The following is a 22931-nucleotide window of genomic DNA, read 5'->3' as shown; positions in this document are numbered from 1 at the left end:
ATGTTTGTCTCTTTGTCTTCTTGAGAGACATGGTGCTTTACTACTAGCAAAAAAAAAAAAAAAGCACATGCCTCTGATAGGACTTCAGAAATATTAAGCAGCAGTAAAATGCTTTTGTGTGGGTTATTTCCTTCCCATATCAGGAGGCATTTTCACTAACTATAAACAGAAGTTAAGTACTCAAGAGAAACCAGGCCTGCGGTACCCAGGCTTTTCAATGCCTGCAGGCATGCAGCACTGCAACTATCTGGAAAAAGCCTTTTCCTCTTTTGATGCCTGAACCTGTGGAGCTTCAGGCTTTCTTCTTGAGCCATATCCTCCTTGGCACTTGCAGCCCATAACAAGCTATTCTTATTAACATTTTTTCTGGGCTGGGATTAAGTTGGAAAAGAGACAGGAATGACATTTTGCTTAAACCACTTTAAAAAGTAAGCAGTAGCTCTACCATTTAAAGTTTATATTGAATCAGCTCCTAGATGTTTAGAAAAAGAGGGATATTTAGAACATAAACACACACACATTGCTATACAAAAGCTCCAACTTTGATGATTTGCAATGGGTGGGGTTTTTGATAATGCCTCTGCTCAAGCCACACACACACAATTGCTGCCTCTGCACTGACACATCAGGAGAACATTTTGTTTTCTCTTGCCTATTCACAATTACACAGATTTGATAATTGCATCAATGTGACAAGGAGGAGGCAGCAAAAGCTGAAAAGGTGTTCTCTTCACCAGTATGTGCCAAAGATGACAGTAACAATGAACTGTATACCTAAGACTCTGCCTGGAGCTCTGATCCGGAGCAACCAGACCAAAATTCAGACAAGGACATCCTAGAGCCAGTGTGGTAGCTTCTTCTGCCCCCTTTTCCAAATGGAGGATTCATCTTATTAAGTGGGAGAAAGAAAACACCCCCAAAACTCATCCCATGACCATTCACGGCTTGGGTTTATGTTTCACAGTGGCCTGACTCTGACTAACTTAGACTGATCAGCCATGATTGCTTGAGTCAGAGCAGCTGAGAGACACGTTTGTAGCAATGACATGCTGCCATTTGGCAAGACTCACTGAGATCCTCAGAAAATAGTGCTAAAATTCCTCCCTGGGCAAATGCTAATACATTCCATCAAGTTCTGCTTACATGCAGCCAGGAAGCTTTGTGCTCCTCTGTGCTTGATTGCAAAGTTATTTAAGGAGTTAATCGGCATCATTCAGCTGCACTGCGAAGCCGTGCACTGTGCGGGGTGAAGCTGCAGAGCTTCGGTGTTGGATAAGCAGCTCTGGCTTGTGGAGCCCCTCAGCTGCCCATTTCCTCAGGCATGGGCCTGGGGTTGTGGAGGGAAGAGAGACATCTGTGACAGGACCACAGCTGCCTAAAGCTCCAGAGCATCCTGCTCCAATGTCAACTTGGGAATCAGAGCAAAGGTTTCTGGTGGGTGATATGGGAGCAGGAGCTGAGCCACAACTTCTGCACTATGAAAGCCTATTTCATATTGGGCCAGGGAGGTTTCAGCTGGCCACAGCTCCCAGCAATTCCCTAAACTGCATAGTGAGAAGAAGCAAATCCTCAGGAAAAGACAATACAATGAAAAATCAGGTTTGTGTCCTTCTGCAGCTCCCATACATTCCCCTTCCAAAATTTCCCCACAAGCAAGAGAATCAGCCCACTTTCAGAGGAACAGATGATATAGCTAGGGAAACAAAACCCTCTCACTGAGGCTCCACAGCCACTCATTTTTGCTATTTCTATGCTCATCCTTCCTTCTGCCCATATTATCCTCTGAATCTCCTGGGACATCAGCTGCTCAAGATGAGAACCAACTCCATACCCCTTACTGTAGCAACCCCTGCCATGCAGAAACACACAGGGAATACCCAAACTTTGGGCAAGTCCTGCGTTGTTCCTAGCAATCCAACTCTCTTGGAAGAATTCCTTGTCATTTTCAGATATGTTCCATTGTGCAAGTTGCCATAAAATGTTTATACATTGTATCCTCCAACCTATTTAACACATCCAGCTGCTACAGAGTGGCAGTTAAGCCAGGAAGAAACCCAGACTCCAAGAACACGTAAGAACAGACAAAAGGTAGGCTGCAGAAATCCCCTATCTTTCCATAGGAAGTTTAATTCATGGGGAATAAGAATTAGATCCAAAATTATCTTCTGGATGAATTTACAACATGGAAAAATGATCTTTCTTCAGTCACCTCCTCTGTTCCCACATTCCCATCAAACAGTCAAGAAAGCTTTGCCACCCCAAAACTAGTTTTGTTAACCAAAGGAAAAAGCCCCACACGTTAGAAAACAAACAGCTGTCTCCGTCTCCCATCTTCAGTACCCCCGCAACGCTCAGAAACCACCAAGAGATATCTCGAGCGCACAGGATGCACATTCGCCAGGTGTTACTGCGGTTTGGCACCATCACCTGCCACTTCTCCTGCAGCCACCCGAACCCACTGCTCCGCTTCTCCACTCACCCACCTATCTGATAAGTACACATGCTGTGGCAGGAGGCTCCTACCTGAACTTGCAATTAACACTCTCCTGCTCCTACTAATGCAACTTGGAAATAGCAAATCAGTTGCCAGTAAAATAAGAACATAAAAAAAAAAAAAAAAAAAGAGGAGGAGAATGGGGAAGACAAGACCTCTCTAACAACAGCAGATTTTGGAAGATTTTGAACCCTTCTCAAACACCCTCTCCCTTCCAAAAGCTGAAATTAGACTTCCTTTTTTATTATTATTATGGTTTATTAGGCAAGTTGGGTCTGACTATAGATTTGTACTTTTAATTTTACAAAGCAAGCTTTTAAAGCATTCACCTTTTTTAAAAAATGGAAAGGCTTTGTTTTTCCCCCCTCTACATATGGTGATGAAAGTAACTTTTTTTTCCTTTCCAGGAAAGCTTTGCTCTCCCTTCTCATAGATGGTCCTTGCCCTGTGTCTGGATGCCGTTCCCCAGGGGTGCATCCCCGGGGCAGTTTGCAGTCAGCAGGTCCTTCCAAGGTGGAAAAAAAAGATTCAGCGCCCCAGGGCGCCTTTTTAATCCTGGCTAACACCTCCAGGCAACAGATGCATCAACAAGAAGTGTCTTTGTCATGCAAATAGCAGGGCGCAGGTACACACCAGGCACAAATGGCTGGGGAGGACTGACTCCCCAGGGGAGACTCTGCCTCCAGTGCTTGCTGATCTCAGCTGCTCCTCGCCCCCAGCCCCGGCCGGTTGCCCTGGAAAGGGGAGGCAGAGCAAACCGGGAGGGCAGCGCTGGGACCCCACGGAGGTGAGCGCGGCGCGGCGCCGGAGCCGTGGAAAGCCGCGGGGAGAGCCAGCGTGTCACCTCCTGATGCCGCGTTTTGATCTCGCACGCATTAAAACCCAACTGTCAGCAACGAGCCTAGCAAAGATTACAGTTCAATTAAACAAAAAAAAATTATTTAATAACTCAAGCGTGTAGGCTTTTGGTTAAACTGAAAGAACTCCGGGCTTATGTCAACATTGCAGCCCTGCAACAGCACTATTTTAATGAAATAGTGGCGCTCCTGTAACATGCAAGAGCAGCACTGAACTAAATTAGCCCCTCAGATGTTCAGCAGGCAGCTTTACAATTAAAAACAAGACGCATTTCCCCCCCCATTCCTCCCCGCCACCACACCCACAAAGGGCAGTTCCTCAAGAGCCTCTGCAAGATGATATTCTAAGGGCATTGATGCCAGATCTGTAATAAGTGGCAGCCCCACAGCAAGCATATATGGAGAAAATCCTCAGTGAATAATTAAATTGGATTTTGTTGTTCTAAGACATGCACCAGCACTCAGGACTTTCTTAGGAAGGTAACAAGGCAAAGAGGGGGTAAATAATAAAGTCTGAAGTGTCCTAGCCCTCCAAAGGGCAGGTTTGAGTCTTGATGCCCTCTTGAAAAGCTGTATGCTTTTCCCTATGATACATCCAAAAGGAAGTTTTATGTAGAACAACGTTTACAACGACAAATATCAACAGACTGTGATCATCATGCTTCACCCTAAATGGCTGTAGGCCTCTGAACTGGAATTTATACACAAAACCCCCCCACAGCTATAGAAAACAATATATTGCATGAGTTTTTGCATCTTTCAAATGCAGATCCATGTGTTTTACAGTGCCAAAGCACCCTGTCATTCTGACTCCAAATATACACTAATTTAACACGTTTCGATGCTGTCAAATTACCAGTACAGATCAGGCCCCTTCTTTTTGTTTTGGAAGTCAAATGCTACAGTCCTGAATAAAAACCAAGAACATCAGAGAGCAAAACAATGCTATGACAGACACCTCCAAGAAAAAAAAAATCTAAGAGCCAGTAAGAGGGAAAACTGCTTTATCAGAGGGAAGTAACAGCATCCAACTCCTCCTCTCACAGCACGCACAACGGCAGCGGCATTTTTCCAGCATGATGCCTACAAGCAAATTGCTTCCCGCTCCACTCAGGTTCTACTAATATAATTTCCACAGCTCATTTTAACAATGCCTCTCCATTGCTCTATATGTATACCAAGAGGCTTACAAAAATAAATGGGAATTGACTATCCAGAATTAAAAGTACATTAAAATCCATTAAACATGAATCTACACCAATGGAAACAGACAGACCAACCTGGAAGAATCAGTGCTCGCCACAATGTAAGGGAAAGCTGTAACTACTGCATCATGGTTGATATTAATTCCTAAACGACCATTTCACAATTTCTGGCTAAAGATACAGAGTATGTTTCAAAGCAATGCTGTCAGATAGATAAAGCCTTCACGCAGACCAACTGATGGTGGAAATAAATATCAATCAGCAAAGAGCAATGCCACATCTGAAGCAAAAAAAAAAAAAAACCTCCAATCTTCTCATCTTACTGTCATGTAACTTTAGCAGTTCTGCTTCCAGCCCTTGATTTTCCTCAACAAACGAAGAGTTAAAGCCAGAAAATTCACATCTGTCCCAGTCACTACAAAGACAGCATTTACATCATTCTGCCATACATTATCCTACAGTAGTAAACCAGAGCTCCCCCCACAAAGCCCCCAGCCCTGTCCACAGACATTAATCTCAGCTTTTCCACTATGATCACGACCAACACCTCTAAGAGCTCTCAAACTCCACTGGACAGAGGCTCTGAACAGCAGAAGCTCAAACTTTGTCGTCACTGAAGCTACCCAAAAGACCCCGTTGTAAACAGGCTCTGCAGACCAAACAGGAGGAAACCCAGCTTGCCAAAAGCAGCCTTTGGAAGAGATAACTCACTGTTCTGGGGATGGGTGGCGACAGAGATCCATTAGGCATGTATGGGTCGTTATTCATATTTGGCATCATGATATACCCAGAATAACCAGAGTATGATGGTCCCTTGCTGTATAAGCCATTGTCTGGATGCTTTCCTATGGAAGATGAAACAATGATTACATTATTCCCCACATATGCATTTCTCATGAGTTAGAGCACTCAAACAGGTACTGTGCATATATAAAAAATGTTCTGCATGCAAATGTTTCCTTACTCATGGAAATTACTGCTGACAGAAAATGATAGAAAGCAATTTGTAAAAACTTTTTTTTTAGGAAGAGCAAATTCTTAAAGGAGTGAGTATTCTTGGTGAGAAGTTTATGTTTAAAATACAGAATAACTCCAAAAGAAATAATTTTGCTAGTACTCATTGAAATCAAAGCAGACACATCAGCAATGACATCACATTTCTCAAGTAGCAGTTTTCCCCAATTTTATACATGCCTCTAGGATTTGTCAATTCAGAATTATTGCCAGTATGGGTTTCCAACATCATTGTTAGGAAAGGGAGGACAAGGCTGTGATAACTAGATATAATAATTTCCTTCTCTTGCTGAGACTGGGTGTGCAGCAAATAATTCATTCTGACTATGCTCATTGGGAACAATTAAAGGGCAGGGGGTGGCTTGGAAGGAGATCCTAACAATTTGGGAGGGAGGCTGTTAAGCACACATGGTACTACAGTCAAGAGGGAACCCCAGTGAGGGAGGCTATTTGATAGGAAAAAAGAGTGTTTGGGTCCAGATCCTGCAAATAGAGCGAACAGGTCTCCCACCTACATGCCCACTGACAAGGCTACTACTTGAAAGTGAGGTTTAAAGAAGACGCAGAGCTGAAAACTACCCAGAGTTGAACACCTCCCCCTCACTACCCAAATGCTATGAGCATGGACATCATTGCTTTTAGGCTGCTTAATTACGATTTGGAGGAAGATGGCCACAGAGTCCTGGAAAGCACCAGGACTGAACTATGTCTGTCTTTATATGGAATTTATAATCTGGTTTAGTTTGTGATGATAAGCAATTAATTTTAAACATAATCTCCCACCCTTCACAGCACAAATTCTTTGCATGCGTGTCCAGCTTCGTAAATGATATTTGATAAACTGCTACTTCCTCTGTCCTCCTCAATCGAAATTAGCCATTTGATACATTAAAAAATGCAGGAGATCTGCTCATACTTAGATTTGAAGAAGATTTAAGTGATAGACTTTGGCTATGGGGAAAAGCAGAGGGTTTCTGAACACAACTGTACACTGTATGAGTGAAGAGATAGATGTATTTAAGGTGATATACTAAAAATAGTTACTTCTTCAGTGAAGATCCATTTGGCCTACTTATCAGTTTCTAAACAACTGGAATACCATTTGGTCACTCAAGATAAACACGCTGCATGTTCATCTCCTTTTTAAATGTGCTTTGAAAGCACTCTGGCATCCCTCTCCCACAAAAGATATTAAATTTATCTTTTCCAAAAGAAACTAAGTTCCAGTTTGAGGACTGTGTGGCAGATCACAGAGGGACAACGTTGCAAGAAGGGACTGTGCGAGTCTCACCTTCCTCGGGGTGTTCTCTGCCTTTATCATGGTAGGAATCCTGTGCTTGAGTCTGCCTGGAAACCTGACCACAAGGAATCCACCATCAGAAAAGAAGAAAAAGAAGAAAAGTCATTGTATGGATGCTCGTTTGTCAAACACACTGCTACAGTTTCTTGAAGGAAGAGAGGATTTCAGAGCACAAGATTAACATCTTTCTTTTTCCTCTTAAGTAGCTTGGAAGGCAACTGTACCAGAAACGTTTGTGTAAACTATTGTTTTATGACAACGTGAATAACAACAGGGCTTTGCAAAGCATTTCTAGCAGAAGCACCCTGCATTTAATGAAAGTGGTTCATTTCTGGAAAATATTTGGCGCTCTGGCGGTCAAAACGCTCTTGGTAAAAATACCAAAAATAATAATGAAAATCAGGTTGCCCTCCTTAGCAGACCTTCAGGAAAAAAAAAAGAAAGAAAATTAAAAAAAAAAAAAAAAAAGAAAGAAAATTAAACCAATTTTTTAAAAAGGCAGGTTCCCCGCTCGCCCTGAAGTTATTTTAGAGTCGGGAATTTCTTCCCAAACAGTTTTATGCAAATCCCTTAAAGAGTTTACAGCTAACGCTCCGACCCCGCTGATTTTACTGAGGAAATTTCATGGCTGCTTGAGGTCTAATACCACCGCACCGTCGGGGAACTCAACTTTCTCGTCCCGGGCCGAAGCGCGGAACGGGCTCTGCCCGGCGCACCTCTGAAGACAGGATTTGGGGTGGAATGATTTCTTTTCCTATGGGAAATTTTTCCCTGGTGCCCCGCCGAAGCTCCCTCCCCGCGGCGGCGGCCGGAGCCCGCAGGCATCCCGCGCCCCCTCCGTCCGCGCTGCCCCGCGGAGCCCCCGCGGCCGCGCACCTCGTGCCCGTTGGCGCCGGGGGCGATCTCGGACTCGTTGACGAGGGAGGACTTGATGTCGGCCAGGTCGCCCTCCTCCTCGGGGTGGCTGATCTCGGCAAAGATCTTCTCTTTCTGGGGGTCCCCCTCGTCCTTGAAGGGGATCATCTCGTCGGTGGCGCAGAGCTCCGGGTCCCCCCCGCCGCCCCCGGCCCCCGGCAGCTGCGGCATCCTCACGGCAGCGCGGCGTCTGCTGCGGCCGCCGGCCCGCCGCGGGAAGGGGAGCGGGCGGAGCAGCGGGGGGAGGAGGAGGGCGGAGGAGGAGGAGAGAGGAGGAGAAGGAGGAGAGAAGAAGGAAAAATCCCGTGAACTCCTCGGGGTTGCTCTCGGCAGCCGGAGACCCCCGCTTGTCCACCCGCCCCCTCGGGGCCGAGGTACCCCGTCTTCCGCACGACACCGACGTCCCGGGGACCCTCGCCCCGACGCGCCGCACGGCCGGAATAGGTCGGAATACGCCCGCCCGTGTCCCGACCACGCCAGGGACCGCCCCCCAGGAGACCCGACCCCCCTCCACCCCCCCGGGACCCGGGCTCACCCCGGGGGCGAGGAGACGCGGAGGGGAGCGGCGCCCGCCCGCGTTTCGCCTCCGAGTGAAGTTGCCACCACCCCGGCGGGACCGAGTTAAAATGGCTGGGGGGAGGCGGGCAAGGGGAGGGGGCGTCCCGGGGGAAGGGGCCGGCGCTGCCCGTGCCTCGCACCCACCGGGCCTTTGTCCGCCGCTTCGTTCGCGGCTCCGGGCACGGCTGGGCTCGGCGGCACCGCGACGGGCGGGGGGCGGGGGGCCGAGGAAGAAACAGCCCCGGGAGGGAGGGCAGGAGGGGAGGGATGAAGCGGGCGTGGAGGTGACCCCCCCGCCCCGCTTCCCTCCGCGCCCGCGGGCAGGGGAAAAAGTTGCCGGCACGGCGCCCCCGGCCGCCTCCGCGCTCAGCGCCCGGCGCGGGGCCTCCTGCCGCAGCCGGCGGGCGCGGCGCCCCACGGGGGGCGGCGGTGGGGCGCGGGGCGGTGGCGGCAGCGTAACTTCAGCATCGCTCCCGCCCTCTCTCCCTCCGCCGTCGGGGCGGGGCGGGGCGGGGGCGGCGGAGATGAAAGGGACCGCCGCCGTGACTGACACCACCGTGTCCGGGCCGGGAGGGCCGAGCGGCGGGGGCGGGGAGAGGAGGGGGCCAGCGCCAGCGCCGGCAGGGAGGGAGGAGGGGGGCGCGAGGGAGCGGGTGCGGGGCTGCCCCCGGGCAAACTTTGCTCTGGCTGCGCGGAGTAGCCTCTCTGTGTCCGTGTGTGTACCTACATGCACACGTGTACGTTTATGTGTGCGTGTCCGCGTCGCGGGGGGTGCGCCGGGGCACTGCCGCTCCTCTCCCTTCCCAGCCAAGAGCCCGCCAAGAAGGGCACAGGCACTAGCTGCATCCCCGGGAAGGCCGGACAGACCTGCTTTTTTAGGGCTGCTTTGTTGAGCGTTCCCCATCGCCACATGGCGCTCCTCCGGTGTGAGAAGTGTGCGATGGGTTGACCAGGCTCTGCCCGCGCCCGCATCGGACGAAGGGCAGAATTAAGACATCCCCATTGAATCCAGCAAGTGCCCGGCAGAAACGAGTAGTAACCCCCGAGAGACGGGGAGAAACCCGCCGGGGTGAGTGCGTCCCAGTTTCGGACCGGTAAATGGAGCCAGAGCAGTAACGGAGATTCACCCCTCCGCCCTGTCCCGTTCCTCCAGCACCGAGCTGCCCCGTTAGCTCCCGGCTGGTCCGGCATCGCCCTGCATGCACGGGTGCATTAAAAAAATCATCCAGACAATAGCAGGCGCTGCATGTGGGGAACGTCGGGATCCGCAACTTTTATTATGCGAACACGATGGGCGCACATTTTGCAGGAAACAACTTCCCAGTATTTTGGCATCGGAAAAGTGTGCTTTGTGCTTTGCACATGCCCCGTCAGGTTGCTAAACCTTCAAGCGCCGGGAGCCGGAGGAACGGGAACATGTGGATGCTCAATCCGTTTTCGGCAGATGCTGGGTTCGGCACGGCGGCACTGCCGGCCGGGACACGGGCGGGCTGAGCCCGGTTGCCCACGCCGCCGCCCGTGGCTCTGCGTAATCGTCCTCGAACGGGTAATTAAAATCCAGCTGAGAAATTAGACCCTCCAAACCCCGAGAAAGGGAGCAAGGTAGTGGGAAACGGGGGATGGACTTGCCAAGTCGAACAAGTGTGTGAAATAAATGATCGAGAAAGAAAGAAATTAGAAATGTAACTTCTGGGAAAGGGCTTAATTGTGCAATGCTCCCCAGATGCAGGGACACCCCCTCTCTCGGAGAGGACTGAAGAGAGGCGATGGGGAAGCGGTTGTTTGGAAAACGACTGACAACTCGGGGATGGTTCCTGAGCGGAGATGTACATCTCCGCATCCCTCCTGCCCCTCTTCCCTTTCCTGGAGCTCGGCGGGCACCGGACACCCGGGCCGGGCAAAGCTGCCCCGGGACGGTCCCGTTCTGAAAAAAAAAAGACCTTCGCTGAGAGGCTGAGCTTTGCAACCCTCTCTCCCGACGGGACGGAGCGGCGCGGCCCGGGAGCAGACAGGGACCCCGCTGGAGGAACCGGCAGCGCGGCCACTCCTCTGTTTCATTACCGTGTCCCTCTGGAAAAGCAGCCTCCCCCCGCCCCTCCGCCGTGCCTTTCCGTGGGCTGGAGTCTTTCCCGGATCGGTTTTTTGGTGGAAGGATTTTGAAGGCAAAAAAGGGCCGGGGTGGGGGCGGCGGGACCAGGGCGGGGGAATGTGTGTGTGGAAACCGTAATGATTTACGACAAAAAGATAAACTCAGGAAACGTCAACTCCAACGTCAGATTTGACTGGAGACAACACAAAGCTGTCGCTTTACTCGCAGTCCTTGGGGCACGGCCGGAGGCGGGGGGCAAGGCCCGGGCTATGGGGACGCCCCACGGTGGTCCCGCTCTCGCCCCCGGCGGGACCCGCCGCCCTCCCCGGGCCACCGGGAGCGCGCCCGCCGCCGTGCCTGGCACCCGGCTCCGCAGCGGCTACCGCGCCGTTTGGTACTTTCGTAGGGGTGATTTTTGCGCTTTAGGTGTTTCTTCTTTTTTCCTCTTTTGCTTTTAGCGTGAGTTTTTATTTTCCCGTGGTTTTGTTCTTGTTTTTTGTTTGTTTGCTTTGGTGTTTAATTTTGGACAGATTTTGCTGGAGTTTTTTTTTTTTGGTCGTATGAATGGGTTTTAGGGTTTCAGAGGGAGTTGAGGAATTTTTGTTTGTTGGGTTTTTTTGCATTTTCAGTGTTGAAGGGACCCGCACTTTGAGCACTCCCCGACAGCCAGTCCGGCTAGCCCGGGCTCAGGGCGGGGAGGGCAAACCGGCCCCGGGGCGGGCTGAGCTCCAGCGCTCGGGGCAGCGGGACGAGCCCCGTGGAGCTTCAGGGAGGCTGAGCGGGGAGAGGGGGGAACCGGGGTGCCAATGACGACCCCTCCGGGCGCAATAAGCGGGGCGGGGGGACACAGGACACTCTGGCGTGCGAAGCGGCGTCCGCCGCCGGCGCCCCCTATATAGGAAAGGGCGGGAGTGGGGCGGGGCGGCGGCGCCTTTGATGTCCCGCCGGCGGCCCCTTTCATCCCCCCCCGGTCCCCCCCCCGAGCTCTTTGTGTGACTAAATTTGGCAGGAGCATGGAGGCGCGCCAGGGCGCCCACGTGTGCGCCGAGCTCCCAGCTGAGAGAGCCGGGGTTTTCTTCCGGGTAAGGAGACAGCGGGGGAGATCAAAGAGTTTGGGGAGCTGGAGCCGAAATGTGCAGTGGAAATAAAATAAAATAAAATAATAAATAAATAAATAAGAGAGGAGGGGAAAGCAAAATTCCTCCGTCCTGGACGCATGCCAGTCAGAGGCAAGGGGGAGCAGGGGGAGCATATAGTGGTCGTGGGGAGCGGCGGGAGGGAGGGGGAAAAAAATATTATCGCAAAAGGGGGTTGCAGTTGCTTTCTGAAAAGAAAAAAAAGGAAAAAAAAGAATAAAAAACAACCAACGAACCAACAGACCAAGCCTTTTGTTTAAAGCCGCCGGGCTGTGGAGCCAAGCGGGCTCGCCGGGAAGAGCCGCCCGACAGCGCGTCCAGGAGCGCGGCCGGGCCAGGGCTGCGCGGCCCCGGGGCAAAACTCCTTCGTACTGCCTGAGAAACGGGCAACCAGCGGCAAATACCCCCTTCTCCCGCCCGCGAGGCCGGTTCGGAGGTTCGAAGGGAGTCTTTCTAGGCAAACCCCACGCGGCTTTTTCTCTCCCTTGGAAGCGATGTCGAGCGTGGTCCCGGAGGGGTGGGTGCGCTGGGGGCCAGGCGCCCTTTGCGGCAGCCCCGGCGGGCACCGCGCTGCTCAGGGACAGCCACTCTTCTTCGTGAGCTGTGCTGGCACAGCCGGGCTGCGCCACGGGAATCCCCGGGGCCCCGCTGCCGCCCGGCACAGCCTGCCCGCCCCGGACCTGCGGGGACGGTCACCCGGCTCTCGCTGCTCCCTCAGGACTGCAAAGCACAACAAAGAATGTTAGGTTTTAAAATTTCTCAACTCGAGCCTTCTCGGTGCCTTTTCAAGGCAATGTGTCTGAATTATGCGTGTTCCCCGGGTCTGCGTTTGCCGCCCCATTTAGATAACATCTGTGATTTATGTGCAAGTTGAATATATAGGCTGAATTCCCAAATTCCTTCTGAAGCAAATAAATCCTCCTCTTTCAGGACATGGGGTGAGCAGGGCCAGAGCAGGGATGTGATGATTAGCCCTGGCTCTGCAGAGTTATCGCTGGTGCCCTGCACATCCCGCTGCTGCACGGCATCACTGGGGAGCCAGCCCCGGGCTGCCTCAGGTTGAATGGATGTGTTTGCAAATATGGACCTGTTCTGTGCCTCTAAAACAAGGATAATACTTCTAAGGCATTTTTTTACTCTGTGAGAATAAATGCATTGTTGTGTTTAAAGAGACTCTCGTGTTGTATCAGGCAGACAGTGCCTTTGGTGGTGCAGTCCCTTTTACAAGCAGAGTGTCCAGATATCTGGCATACCTTTGGATTTGGGTCCAGGATGGGATTGCAGACACGGTGGCTCACACTCCATGGCCTATGTCCAGCTGCTTATCGGGGTGGGTCACCTGCTGTGGCCTCCAGATGATGCTGATTCAAGTTCCTAGTTGCCTTGAGGGAACTTAGGTGTGGTGTGGAGGGGATTTCTCATTGCACTTATGATCATTCCTGTCATGGTGGCTGAAAGGGATTCTTTCCAGCAGTCAAGTCAAGAGGATTCTGCCAAGTGAAGGGAACTACTCTATATTTGGTGCAGATTTATATTTTAAATGGAGAAAAAAGCCAAAAAGGGAATAATATGTTCTGGTTTTGAAGACTCATTTATTATGACCCTTTATGAAATACGGACTCATTTTTAAAATTTATAACAAAGGGCATCCTGGCTATGTTTCTAGCAGCTATATCAAAGAGTAACTGCACTTCTCATTTAAAGCTACTTTGAAAGAGATCACATGTAATAGGTATTAGGATATTAAGAGTGTATATGTGCTTTTTGCTTTTTAATTTACACATCCAGCTTTCCAGTTCTGAGATGCCATTAATGTTCTTAGCCCAGAATTACTCTATTTAAAGAGCTAGGTTTTCTTAGCTCTTGCAACAACATGGGCTTTATGAGATTTGAGTGGGTAAATCTTGCCCGTGCATTTTTACTGTAAGAGCTTTTGTTTAGAGGAAGGAATTGGTGGCTCAGATCTCATGAATGTGTTGTTATCTTATTTTGAGATTCAAATAGTTAGTAGTTAGTGGCTGCTTTTTTTTTTTTTTTTTTTTTTTTTTTTTTTTTTTTTTTTTTTTAAGTGCAAGATAAAATACAGAGCAAGTGGCATGGTTTATTCAAATAAATGATGATACAAAGTAGCTTGCAAACTAACCCTTACATTGAACAGTGCCCTTGCAGGATTATTTCTGATGACTCATCAGATCAGATAATCCACAGCATGTGGATAAAAGGGGACGCAGGACTCCCAACTAAACCCAGAGAGCCACGCTTGGAAAAATGCAAAATGTGAGGTTAATGTTGTATTAAAGGTAAGACCTGAAAAAAGCACAGCAACATGCTGCCCCCCAGCAGGGATTTTTAGCCTGGCATTTTTGAAAGGACCAAAGAGATGTTCAAAGGGAGTGGAGTAAAATATCCCTGAAGGGGCCTTTGAAAATCCAAACTTTAGTAGTTTTGTGGGACGCCACATTAATGTGAGATTCTAGCTGAAGAAATGTGTTTTAATTTCAGAGTAGCAGTTTTGCCCATTTACGTCAACATTTCCTACTTTCTTGGAGGGGGAAGTTCTGCTTCCGTCCCGAAAAAATAAATGTTATACATGTCCCAGAATGGATGAGATTTTCTCCATCCCTGGGAGCCAGGATGCCACACCCAGGGGCAGTGTCTGTGGATGGGCTTTCAAAGGCCCCTCCAACCAAGTCCTGCTTCTGCACCTCTAGCTTGGACTCAAAAGTGCTGGTGAGTATCTCATGCTGCAACTTCTTGGATGCACCAGGGAAAGCCCCGAGGGCCTTTTGCTGGGATTTTGTGCATGTGTCGTTGGAAGCCTTATGCTGAAAATGTTTATTTCTATTTCTACTTGATTGTACAGTGCAAAATTAGTATCTGGAGCCCCATAAGTATATAAGGTGTTTTGTAAAGCAGTCACTCTTTTACAATAGCCCTTGGCTTGGCTCTAGCTTGACCCGTTTTGGAATTCAGCATACACCAATTGATATATTCTGCCAAATATATAATGAACATGCAGAGCTGACTGTGCACCAGTGTTTCCTTCTGGCTTTTGAAATGGCGATCGTTCCCCTTCTGTGCTCCCAACGAAATCAAAGCATCTTGTAATCCTTTGCTTGTTTTTAAGTGACAGTAGTCCTCTGTTCCCTGACAAATATTGCCAGCAGAAGCCTGGTAGCTCCAGACAAGGTCCTTTGAAAGAGGTGGGAGGGGAGAGAGGCTCTGCAGGCAACTTTCCAGCAGCAGCTGTGCACTAACGGCATGGGAGTGTGGGAGGCTACTCCCGGGTTAGTAAGACAGTTCAGCAATGCAGTGAATGTGTGCTCGCAGTACATGACTCCTATTTACTTTTTTTTTTAATTCCCTGACCTTTGTCTGACCAAATCCATCGCCAAAACACAGCTGGATGGGGAGGGGGAACAGCAGCCAGGCTGTACCAAGGATCTTGCTGTGCTCGGTGAAACATGCGGCACTCCCCCAGGGAAAATGTTTAAGGCAAGTAACGAGGTGGTGAATTTTCTTTCTTGCTGAGAAAGTTATTTGGAGTTGGGTCTTATTTTACTGTACCATCTCTCACTTCCCATGGAAGTAAGTGCATTAATTTGCCTGACAGAGGTATTAAACTGAAACAGCTGAATACCAGTCAAAGGCAGCACTGTTTGATTGGGAAGTGCCAGAGAAAGAGGAGTTTGCAGGAGTCTGGGGTATTGTTCAGAGCCTTGTGATCTCAGCATCACAGCTTCACAGTTTCAGGTCTGGTAATGATCAGAAAATACAAGTTTTCATGGTGACTGGAAGGCGGAGAGGCACAACCTATAGGCACAGCAGTTGGGGCTCACCTTTTGATGAAGAGCAAGATCAGTCCGAGTTGCAGCTGGCCATTTCACCTTTAGCTCCATTTTCCTTTGAGTGGGTCTCATGGACTACTTGTGTCCATGTGCAGGGGAAACAGGCAGTTTTGGCTTGCAATTAAGAGTTTCAGAAAGACTCTCCAAGACCAAGGGAAGTAAAGAAATGTGAGCAAAAGTTCTGCAAGTTGTCAAAGGAGAACATCACATGCAAGGAGATTTCAGTCAAATCCTGCAGACCCTGACTTATAATTGTGCTGGAGCAGGGACCTACACATGAGACCCTGTGCTGAAAAAGAGCTGATGAGGGATGACACTAGGGACAGTGTGGGGTAGAGGAGAAAACTGTAAGTGAATGGTGTCACTTAAATTCCAAAATTCCCTGTGTGGTGCCGCTCTGAGTCTCCCAGACCGCTTGTGGTTCCTGCTGAACTCAGCCAGAGTGTGGGTGCTCAAGCTGTCTTCAATTAAGTCCTGCCTAAGGAGGAGAATGGTTTCTGCCCTGCTGGAGAAGGGTAATGAGAGAGGGTGACCCTTTAGGCTGGCTGGGCTATTGCAGAGGGTGGAAGCAAGGGTTCAGATTGTGGCCCTTGTTGCTCATCTGCCAGGTTACACCATGATTGATCAGTCAGCTTCTGGCCTGTACGTCTCCACAGAAAGCTGTGCTTTCTCTCCTGTTTCTACCTTGCCTCCTCTGCTGCTTTGTGCTGGTCAGAAGGAAGGAGCAGCTGCAAAAGTTGCACGTCTGGGTGAGCCTCCAGTCAGCAGCTGAGCTGACAGTCCTTGCCCACGCAGCAAGGCTTTTCAGCAAAACAAGAGACTCCGGATGATAATGCTCTTCCTAGCTAAAAGACTTTAATAACTTTTACTAACTTCAGCACCTTTTTAAACAATGTGTAATTAAATGATGAAGTTTCTTCCTGCAAGATGATATTGAGTCTGACAGGATGAATGGATTCAGAAAAGGATTAAGCAAATTCATTTTGTCTATGAAACAACCGGGGCTGGATGCAACTTCCCGCTTAAAAAGTCCCTGAACCTCCAGTTGTAGGCAGTCATTCTGGGCACACGGAAGGTGATGCAGCAGAGGAGTGCAGATTGGAAAATCAAAAACTGCAGAAAATTACTCAAATGAATGCTGTGATGGAAAAGTCAGAATCTGAATTTGCAGCATGCCATTAGTCACTGGCCTCAAGCTATAACCAAGATTGATACCAGCTGATGGATGCATGCTGCTACTTATGTTGATAATGAAATAAAACTTTCCCTGCTTTATTTGTCTGTCCCTTGAGGAATCCGGTTTTTCAGACCTCTCTCACAGCCAAGACTACTTTTTTATTACATTTATTTATGTTTGCTGGCTGTGAAGCATCTAAATAGTGTTTCATTAAAAAAAAATCTTTATACGAGGAAGATCAGAAGCGTTCCGTGGTATTTATTTTTCTTTAAAGAGGGTATCTTTGGCACGCAGACAGGCTGTGGCTCACCATTATAAGTTAGCAAAGGACCATCCATGAGATATTAGCCATAACTAGAATAATATTAGATAACAAGAAAAATTAGTTTTTAACGGGATTTCATTTCATGTAAGATATATTATTTTGAATTTCAGTAAGGTTTTCTATTTTTCCTTGAATGCAAACACCTTGTTATTTTGAGTTCTCTTCCTCTTAAACACTGTGCATTTAGCCCTGATATGGGCATAGGATTCACCAGATTATTCTGCATTAGAAGAGTGCTATCTTTAGTGAGAGCAATTAAGGCAAAGGGGCTGCAGGCCAAAGCACTGGAGCTGTGTAAGGATAGCAGAAGCTGTAGATTAAGCTGTATATTAATTACTTGGTTCCCTACTTGGAGCTATGAACAGTGAATTCTTTCATTTAATGTTGCATTTTTAAGGTAGTTTGTGGTTCACTAAAACCCAAACCATCGGGAGGTTTTGCAGGTAGATATAAAAATGATGAAACTACTATGTTTTGAAAAAAACAGCTGAAGCAGACCCCAGAGGTGGATCCAGAGAGGGTACAGGGCAGCACTTGGAGATATCCAGGTACATTGCTTTATGCAAGCTCTTGCACAGGGCTGCAATAAGATGGATTTACTTCATCCACACCCTGACCTGGGCAGTGGATTTGATGTTGTGTGAATGAATGTCTGGTTTGGGCAGGAAGGTCTCCCCTGTTGCTCCACTCCATTGTTTATGGAGCTGCCCACACAGCCCCTGTTACACATAGTATGCTCTCCAATTTAACAGGTTTCTGCCCCAGAGAAGTTTATGCTCTGGAGGAAGTTCATATCCTTCAACTTATTTGAATTATCCTCATCTAGGGAAATTAATTCCTTGAGCTCATTCTCATCTCTCAGAAGTTCCTTGTCCCCTCAGTCACAATTTTGTCTCCCTTGTTACTGCTGCACATCCTCCCTGTGGACTCTTCCCACAACTGGGGAAGCCTGCAAGATCCCCTGGGGCTGCTCCTGATTTCCCGCCAGGCACCAGGGCAGCTGCCTCTTGCCCAGTGCCCAAGCAGGGGAGGGGGCCCTATTAATGTTACTTTGTTCAGTTGATCTGGGTCTTGTCAAATATATGTGCCTTCAAAAGTCCTGGCTCTGACCTGTGAAACAGGTGGCACCTTATTAGCCTTTTCAAAGGGAGTTCTCCTGCTCTGCTGTGTAATTTAGGCTCCTGTGTTAAATATAACTCAGTGTGGAGCGATGCCTGTAACCATCATGCTTGGGCCAGTGCCTGCATGTCAGTTCAGTGGGGCTCTGCACAAATGCAAGAGCTCCCACTGGGCATCCTCCCACCAGGCTGAGGGTCTCTGCCTGTGGTGGCTGTCATCTGTCAAGCAAGGAAAGGATCCTTTGTGCCTTACTCCCATCAAAAACATAAATACCCATTTATTATATGGTAGAGGAGGAAATGGCAGCAGCAGCAACACTTCACACCGATTCTGAGATCCATCCTTACCACAGAGCCACAGAATCAATGACGTTGGAAAAGACCTCTGAAACGATCAAGTCCAACCTATGACTGAACACCACCACGTCAACCAAGCCATGCCACCAAGTGCCACGTCCAATCTTTCCTTAAACACCTCCAGGGACAGTGACTCCACCACCTCCATGTGTAGCCTATTGCAGTATCCAAATTCCCTGATAATAGACATTAGTGTAATGTAGCTTAGTAAGTGTGTCATAGTTAACATTTTACTTCTCTGCGCCTTTTCTTCTGTCAGGAGCCTAAATGACAGCCATCACCTGATGTGAAAATTGCATGGCTTGAGATTGACCTGAGGGCTGAGCTTCCTTCAAAATTGCTGTGGGGCAGGAGGATCCCAGAAAGAGACATGGGCTACCATCAGGCCAAGGAAGAAAGAGTCCATGCCCCAACAGGATTGTTGGAAGTGGTTTCCACAATCTCTCCCTGGAAAGGCAAGAGGCAGCCAGACCAGGACATTTTATTTGTTTTTGCCTGCTTACCCTGCCTGAGTTCAGACCACAAAGCTGTGGGACAATGTGAGCACACCTAGCTGAGCTGGTGTGTTTGGCTGCGCTTTCCCTCAGCAATTAAAGGCTTTCTGCTGTGCAAGTTACTGTGCTAGGCTGTACCTGAAACCAAAGTGCTTATCCCAGGAGGGATAAAGAGTCCACCATCTCTATAAAGAGTCCACCATCTCTTTTGCAAAGGTGAGTAGGTCTGGCCATTCAGACACACCAGTATAACCAGAACGTGTTATCAGTAGGCATTTTTCAGGAATACTGATTTATTTAATTGACATAAAAACTACAAGAACAGCTCTCTAAGTTTGCAAGGCTTTAAAAGCCTCAAACCAAGTGAAATGGTTCAAAGAACACAAACCTGCTCACTCAACTCTGTCAGCCCAGCTCCTCTCTCAGAAACCCACCTCTGCTGAATGCGGCCTAGAAAAACCTGATTTAAAGTCCATGATGAGCCTTTGCTGACACTGTCCTGGGAAAGGTGAGAAGAACTCTCCATAAAGCTGAAAGAGCCTCACAACAACTACAGTACCCTGGAGCCCTTGCTCCTTCAAATTTCTTAGCACAAGCACAAATTTCATAGCACTTGGCACAAGCAGCTCTGTCAGATGTGATGGCTATGGAGTAGCGCATGCAGAAAAGCTGTGAAACAAAGAAACCCATACGACACCTGAGAGTATGATGTCACATGGAAATATCAGGGGCATTCAATAGTAAGTGCACCTGCATGTTATTTATCAGCCACATTTTGGGGCTGTGTTGGCCTTTATGTGCATGAGGATCTGCCCCACTTCTCCATTGCTACCAAATTCTTAAGTTGTTTGACAGGATTTGGTCAAGTACACCATCCCATCAAGTTTGTGTGGGTTTTTCTGTGTTTCAACCTAGAAGTAGTTTTTTCAGCAAGATTTTGGAGCAAGATTTATTTTCAGTTTCTTTGAGGCAGTTTGGAGACAGAAAGGAACAAAAAAGCCTCCAAACACCAAAGGAAATGGTGCCTCTGAACAAAGGGTCTCTCATTTGTAAACTTCCATTTTAAAGTGTTGGTGCATATTCTACTGGAACAGTTTTTAATTTTTCACTTATACAGCCCAATGTTTTAAATACTAACCTATTCAAGAGTCAAGTGCTTTTTAGGGCCCTTTGGAGTGTCTTTTCAGTGCTGCATCTGTTTCTGAGAAAGCTGAGCTTCTTCACTCCTGCATATCGATCCTCTTAGATAATGTATCCAAAGAGAGAGAGAGTGTGTTTCAGTTTGCAGAGAAGCATGGCTGAAGAGACGGAGCTGAATCTGTCCTCTAATCTGTCATCTGCAGAGCCTTCATCACTGAATGATTCTCACCTCATGTTTCTTTCAGCACAAGAACAGGACTCTATTTCAGAAAAATAGTAACCCAGGAACAAATAAATTTCAAAAAAAAAGCAACACTCCCTTGCTCCCCCCTCAATTTTCCTTTGAATCTAGAAGTGGTCTAACCAGGAGAATTTTTTTCCCCTGCACTTTTACCTTAATATTTCTGTCTACATTGCTGTGCCGCTCTCTGCCGCCAAAGCTAAGTGTTTGCTGAATTAAATAAACCATGCTGCATTGACAGACCTTGTGAATGCTGCTATTGTCACCAGAATCCCTTTTGCTGGTCTGACCCCAAATCCTAATGCCGACTGTGGTGCAGTCATAAGTGAACAAGAATCGATCATGCTGACGAGACTAAGAGACTCTCCAAAAGGTAATTTTATAGGCTGGTTTTGTCACCACATGGCAAAACTTTGGATATGTTACATCTGGTCTTGTTTGGAATCACTCCTGACTGTCACAAAAGGTTTTTTAAAAAAAGTAAATGCTCAACACACTCAAGAAAAACTCTTGTCATGTGGCTAAAAGCCCCCAAGTAATCATTTCAGTTACAGGGTCATTAATAATATTGGATTTAATGGGTTTCCAGTGTTTGCATAATGCAATAGGGGATCCACAAGGAAATAGATTGTTCCTATCTGTATTGTGGAGAAGAACTTAGGACTGATGCAATATAAAGTCTCTAAGATGAAAAATTAATTTCAGACAAGATAGTTTCTTAAGTCCTGAGCAGGAGAGGTCTGAATTTTCAAAACAGAACTGTAATAATTAAAGTCTCCTAATTTTGCTTGTCTTAAATGCCTAAATGCTGTTGTATATTCCAGAACCGCGTATTACTGAGAAGTTAATATAAAATACTGGGTCTTCTCTTTTTTGTGTGAGGTCTAGAGACAAACATGTCCAACTTAGAATCCAGTTGGTCTTTGTCAAACTACCCAGGAAAGGAACATCCCACCTCAAATCCTATGCCATTATTTCCTCTGACTCCTTTTGTTACTTCTCCTTTTGGACATGCTGAGCAGCGGCTGCAGCAGAAGAGTTCCTTTGGGTAGATCTGGTGAGGAGCTGATAGCTCAGACCAGCATTGGAGTTCCAAAAGTGGTATTGACCTGTGGGTTTCAATTTCTCTTCCAACACATTTGAATGAGGCAGCACGATAACCCTTTTTAGAAATATTTTCCTCTTCACTTTGTCTTCCTTTCTGACAATATAGCACAAAACCCTTGAAGTGGTTGTACAGAGAGCTGCTGCATGAATGATTCAAGCTGTCTGCAGACATTGTGTTCCACTGACACGCATCCTCACCTGAGAACTAGGGTTTCTCCCCAAATGGGCAACTCCCTGTGTGCGCTTTACAGAAATAAGGAGAATTTTCTTCTTCCACCTTAAGGCATAAGGAGAAGTATCACAGTCTGTAATACTTTTAGGTTTGTAAGCAGAAGCTCTGGGCCATCAGGGCTTGCTCTGTTCTGGCTCTGGTGTCTCGGAGGATTGTGGGAGCGCCAGCTCTCCTGAGCTTTGGAAGCAATGCAAGAGCATGGCAGGAGGAAATCCCTTCCTTCTTCAGCCAGGGGAGACAGAGACCTGCAGCTTTTACAAAATCTCTTGTTCAAACAGTGATGTTAACCTTGCCATGGCAGTGATCAGCAGAACCCAGGTTGCCATTTGACTCCTGCTATGCAAGCAGAGGCTAGTACAAACCAAACTGATAATTCACATCAACCAGAAGTCAGATTGCACCTCAGAAGTGACTCTTTAAAAGCTTTGGAATAATTATTTCACCTGTAGTTGGGATTTTTTTTCTCCAGGCTTGACTTACAGTTTATAAATATGTGAGACAGGCGATTGGTAATTCAGTTTATAGTTTGTATGAACCCTGAAGCTTATGTCAATGCTGTTATCTATTATAGAAATGCAAACATGCTCTTTGATGTGTTATTCTCAGTGACTTGGGAGGATAAAGACGGAATACTCTATGGGCATTTGTAAAAGAAATTCAGAAATTGCAAGTCTACTAGAACCTAACAACATATTTTCATTTATTTTTTTCTCTTTTGCAATATGCTTGATTACAGTAACTTAAAAACAAGAGAAATATTGCATCCATCTAGATTTCTGCAGTAGGAGAGCCCAAACTGGCTCCCCTGCTATGCCAAAAGCTCTTTTTTGAGTATGCCAAACGTGTTATGTATTATAGCAGAAGGGAAATTTGGTGTCACAGATGTAGGATTTATTCTGTTGGACAGATTTCCTTGCTATAGGAGCACCTCCTGCTGGCTCTGCACTGTGCTGCCCTTGCTTCCCATACTTGGGAATAAAAAAGAAAGCCATGTGAGGTTTCTGGAGATAGAGGAAAATAGTCATCCTGGGACCAGTTCTGCAGCTGTGAAGGGTGATAGGGAAGGCTCCAGTGACTGACACTTTCCGGTCTGCTACAGATACATATTTCTATAGTCCCTACTGGCATGTTGGTACTCCACTAACTCAGTTCAGGGGTAACACACTGTCTGCTCCCACATGTCTGCAGTGACCCAGCTGAAGTCCACAGAACAGCTGGGAGTAAAACTTGGTGATAAGGAGGTGAGAGAGAGCAAAAAGACATTGTGTTTGTCCCTGGTAGCTTCAATTTGTCCATGAAAAATAGCTCAGAATGCTTTTCCACA

The 22931-nt window shown here is 47.7% G+C and overlaps 1 protein-coding gene across 7 annotated transcripts in view; it reads right to left on the bottom strand.

Moving 5' to 3' along the window:
- LEF1 (lymphoid enhancer binding factor 1) overlaps positions 1–8606 on the bottom strand; it is a 71279-nt gene extending 62673 nt beyond the window's left edge. Inside the window, exons 1-4 of one of the 7 annotated variants that reach the window (XM_068187426.1) lie at positions 8488–8606; positions 7747–7975; positions 6862–6925; positions 5268–5401 (exon numbers count right to left, since the gene is read on the bottom strand). In XM_068187426.1, the coding sequence (XP_068043527.1) occupies positions 5268–5401; positions 6862–6925; positions 7747–7956 (408 nt within the window). In that variant the 5' untranslated portion in view covers positions 7957–7975; positions 8488–8606. Of the gene's footprint in view, positions 1–5267; positions 5402–6861; positions 6926–7746; positions 7979–8320; positions 8412–8487 lie in introns of those variants that run through there. The other 6 variants (XM_068187428.1, XM_068187430.1, XM_068187424.1 and 3 more) reach the window with 6 other exon arrangements.
- Between the last annotated feature and the right edge of the window lie 14325 nt (positions 8607–22931).

The sequence above is a fragment of the Anomalospiza imberbis genome, chromosome 4, assembly GCF_031753505.1.
Source record: "Anomalospiza imberbis isolate Cuckoo-Finch-1a 21T00152 chromosome 4, ASM3175350v1, whole genome shotgun sequence".
Taxonomy (NCBI): domain Eukaryota; kingdom Metazoa; phylum Chordata; class Aves; order Passeriformes; family Viduidae; genus Anomalospiza; species Anomalospiza imberbis.
Note: the sequence above shows the minus strand (reverse complement) of the source record. Positions and strands in the feature narration are given on the sequence as shown.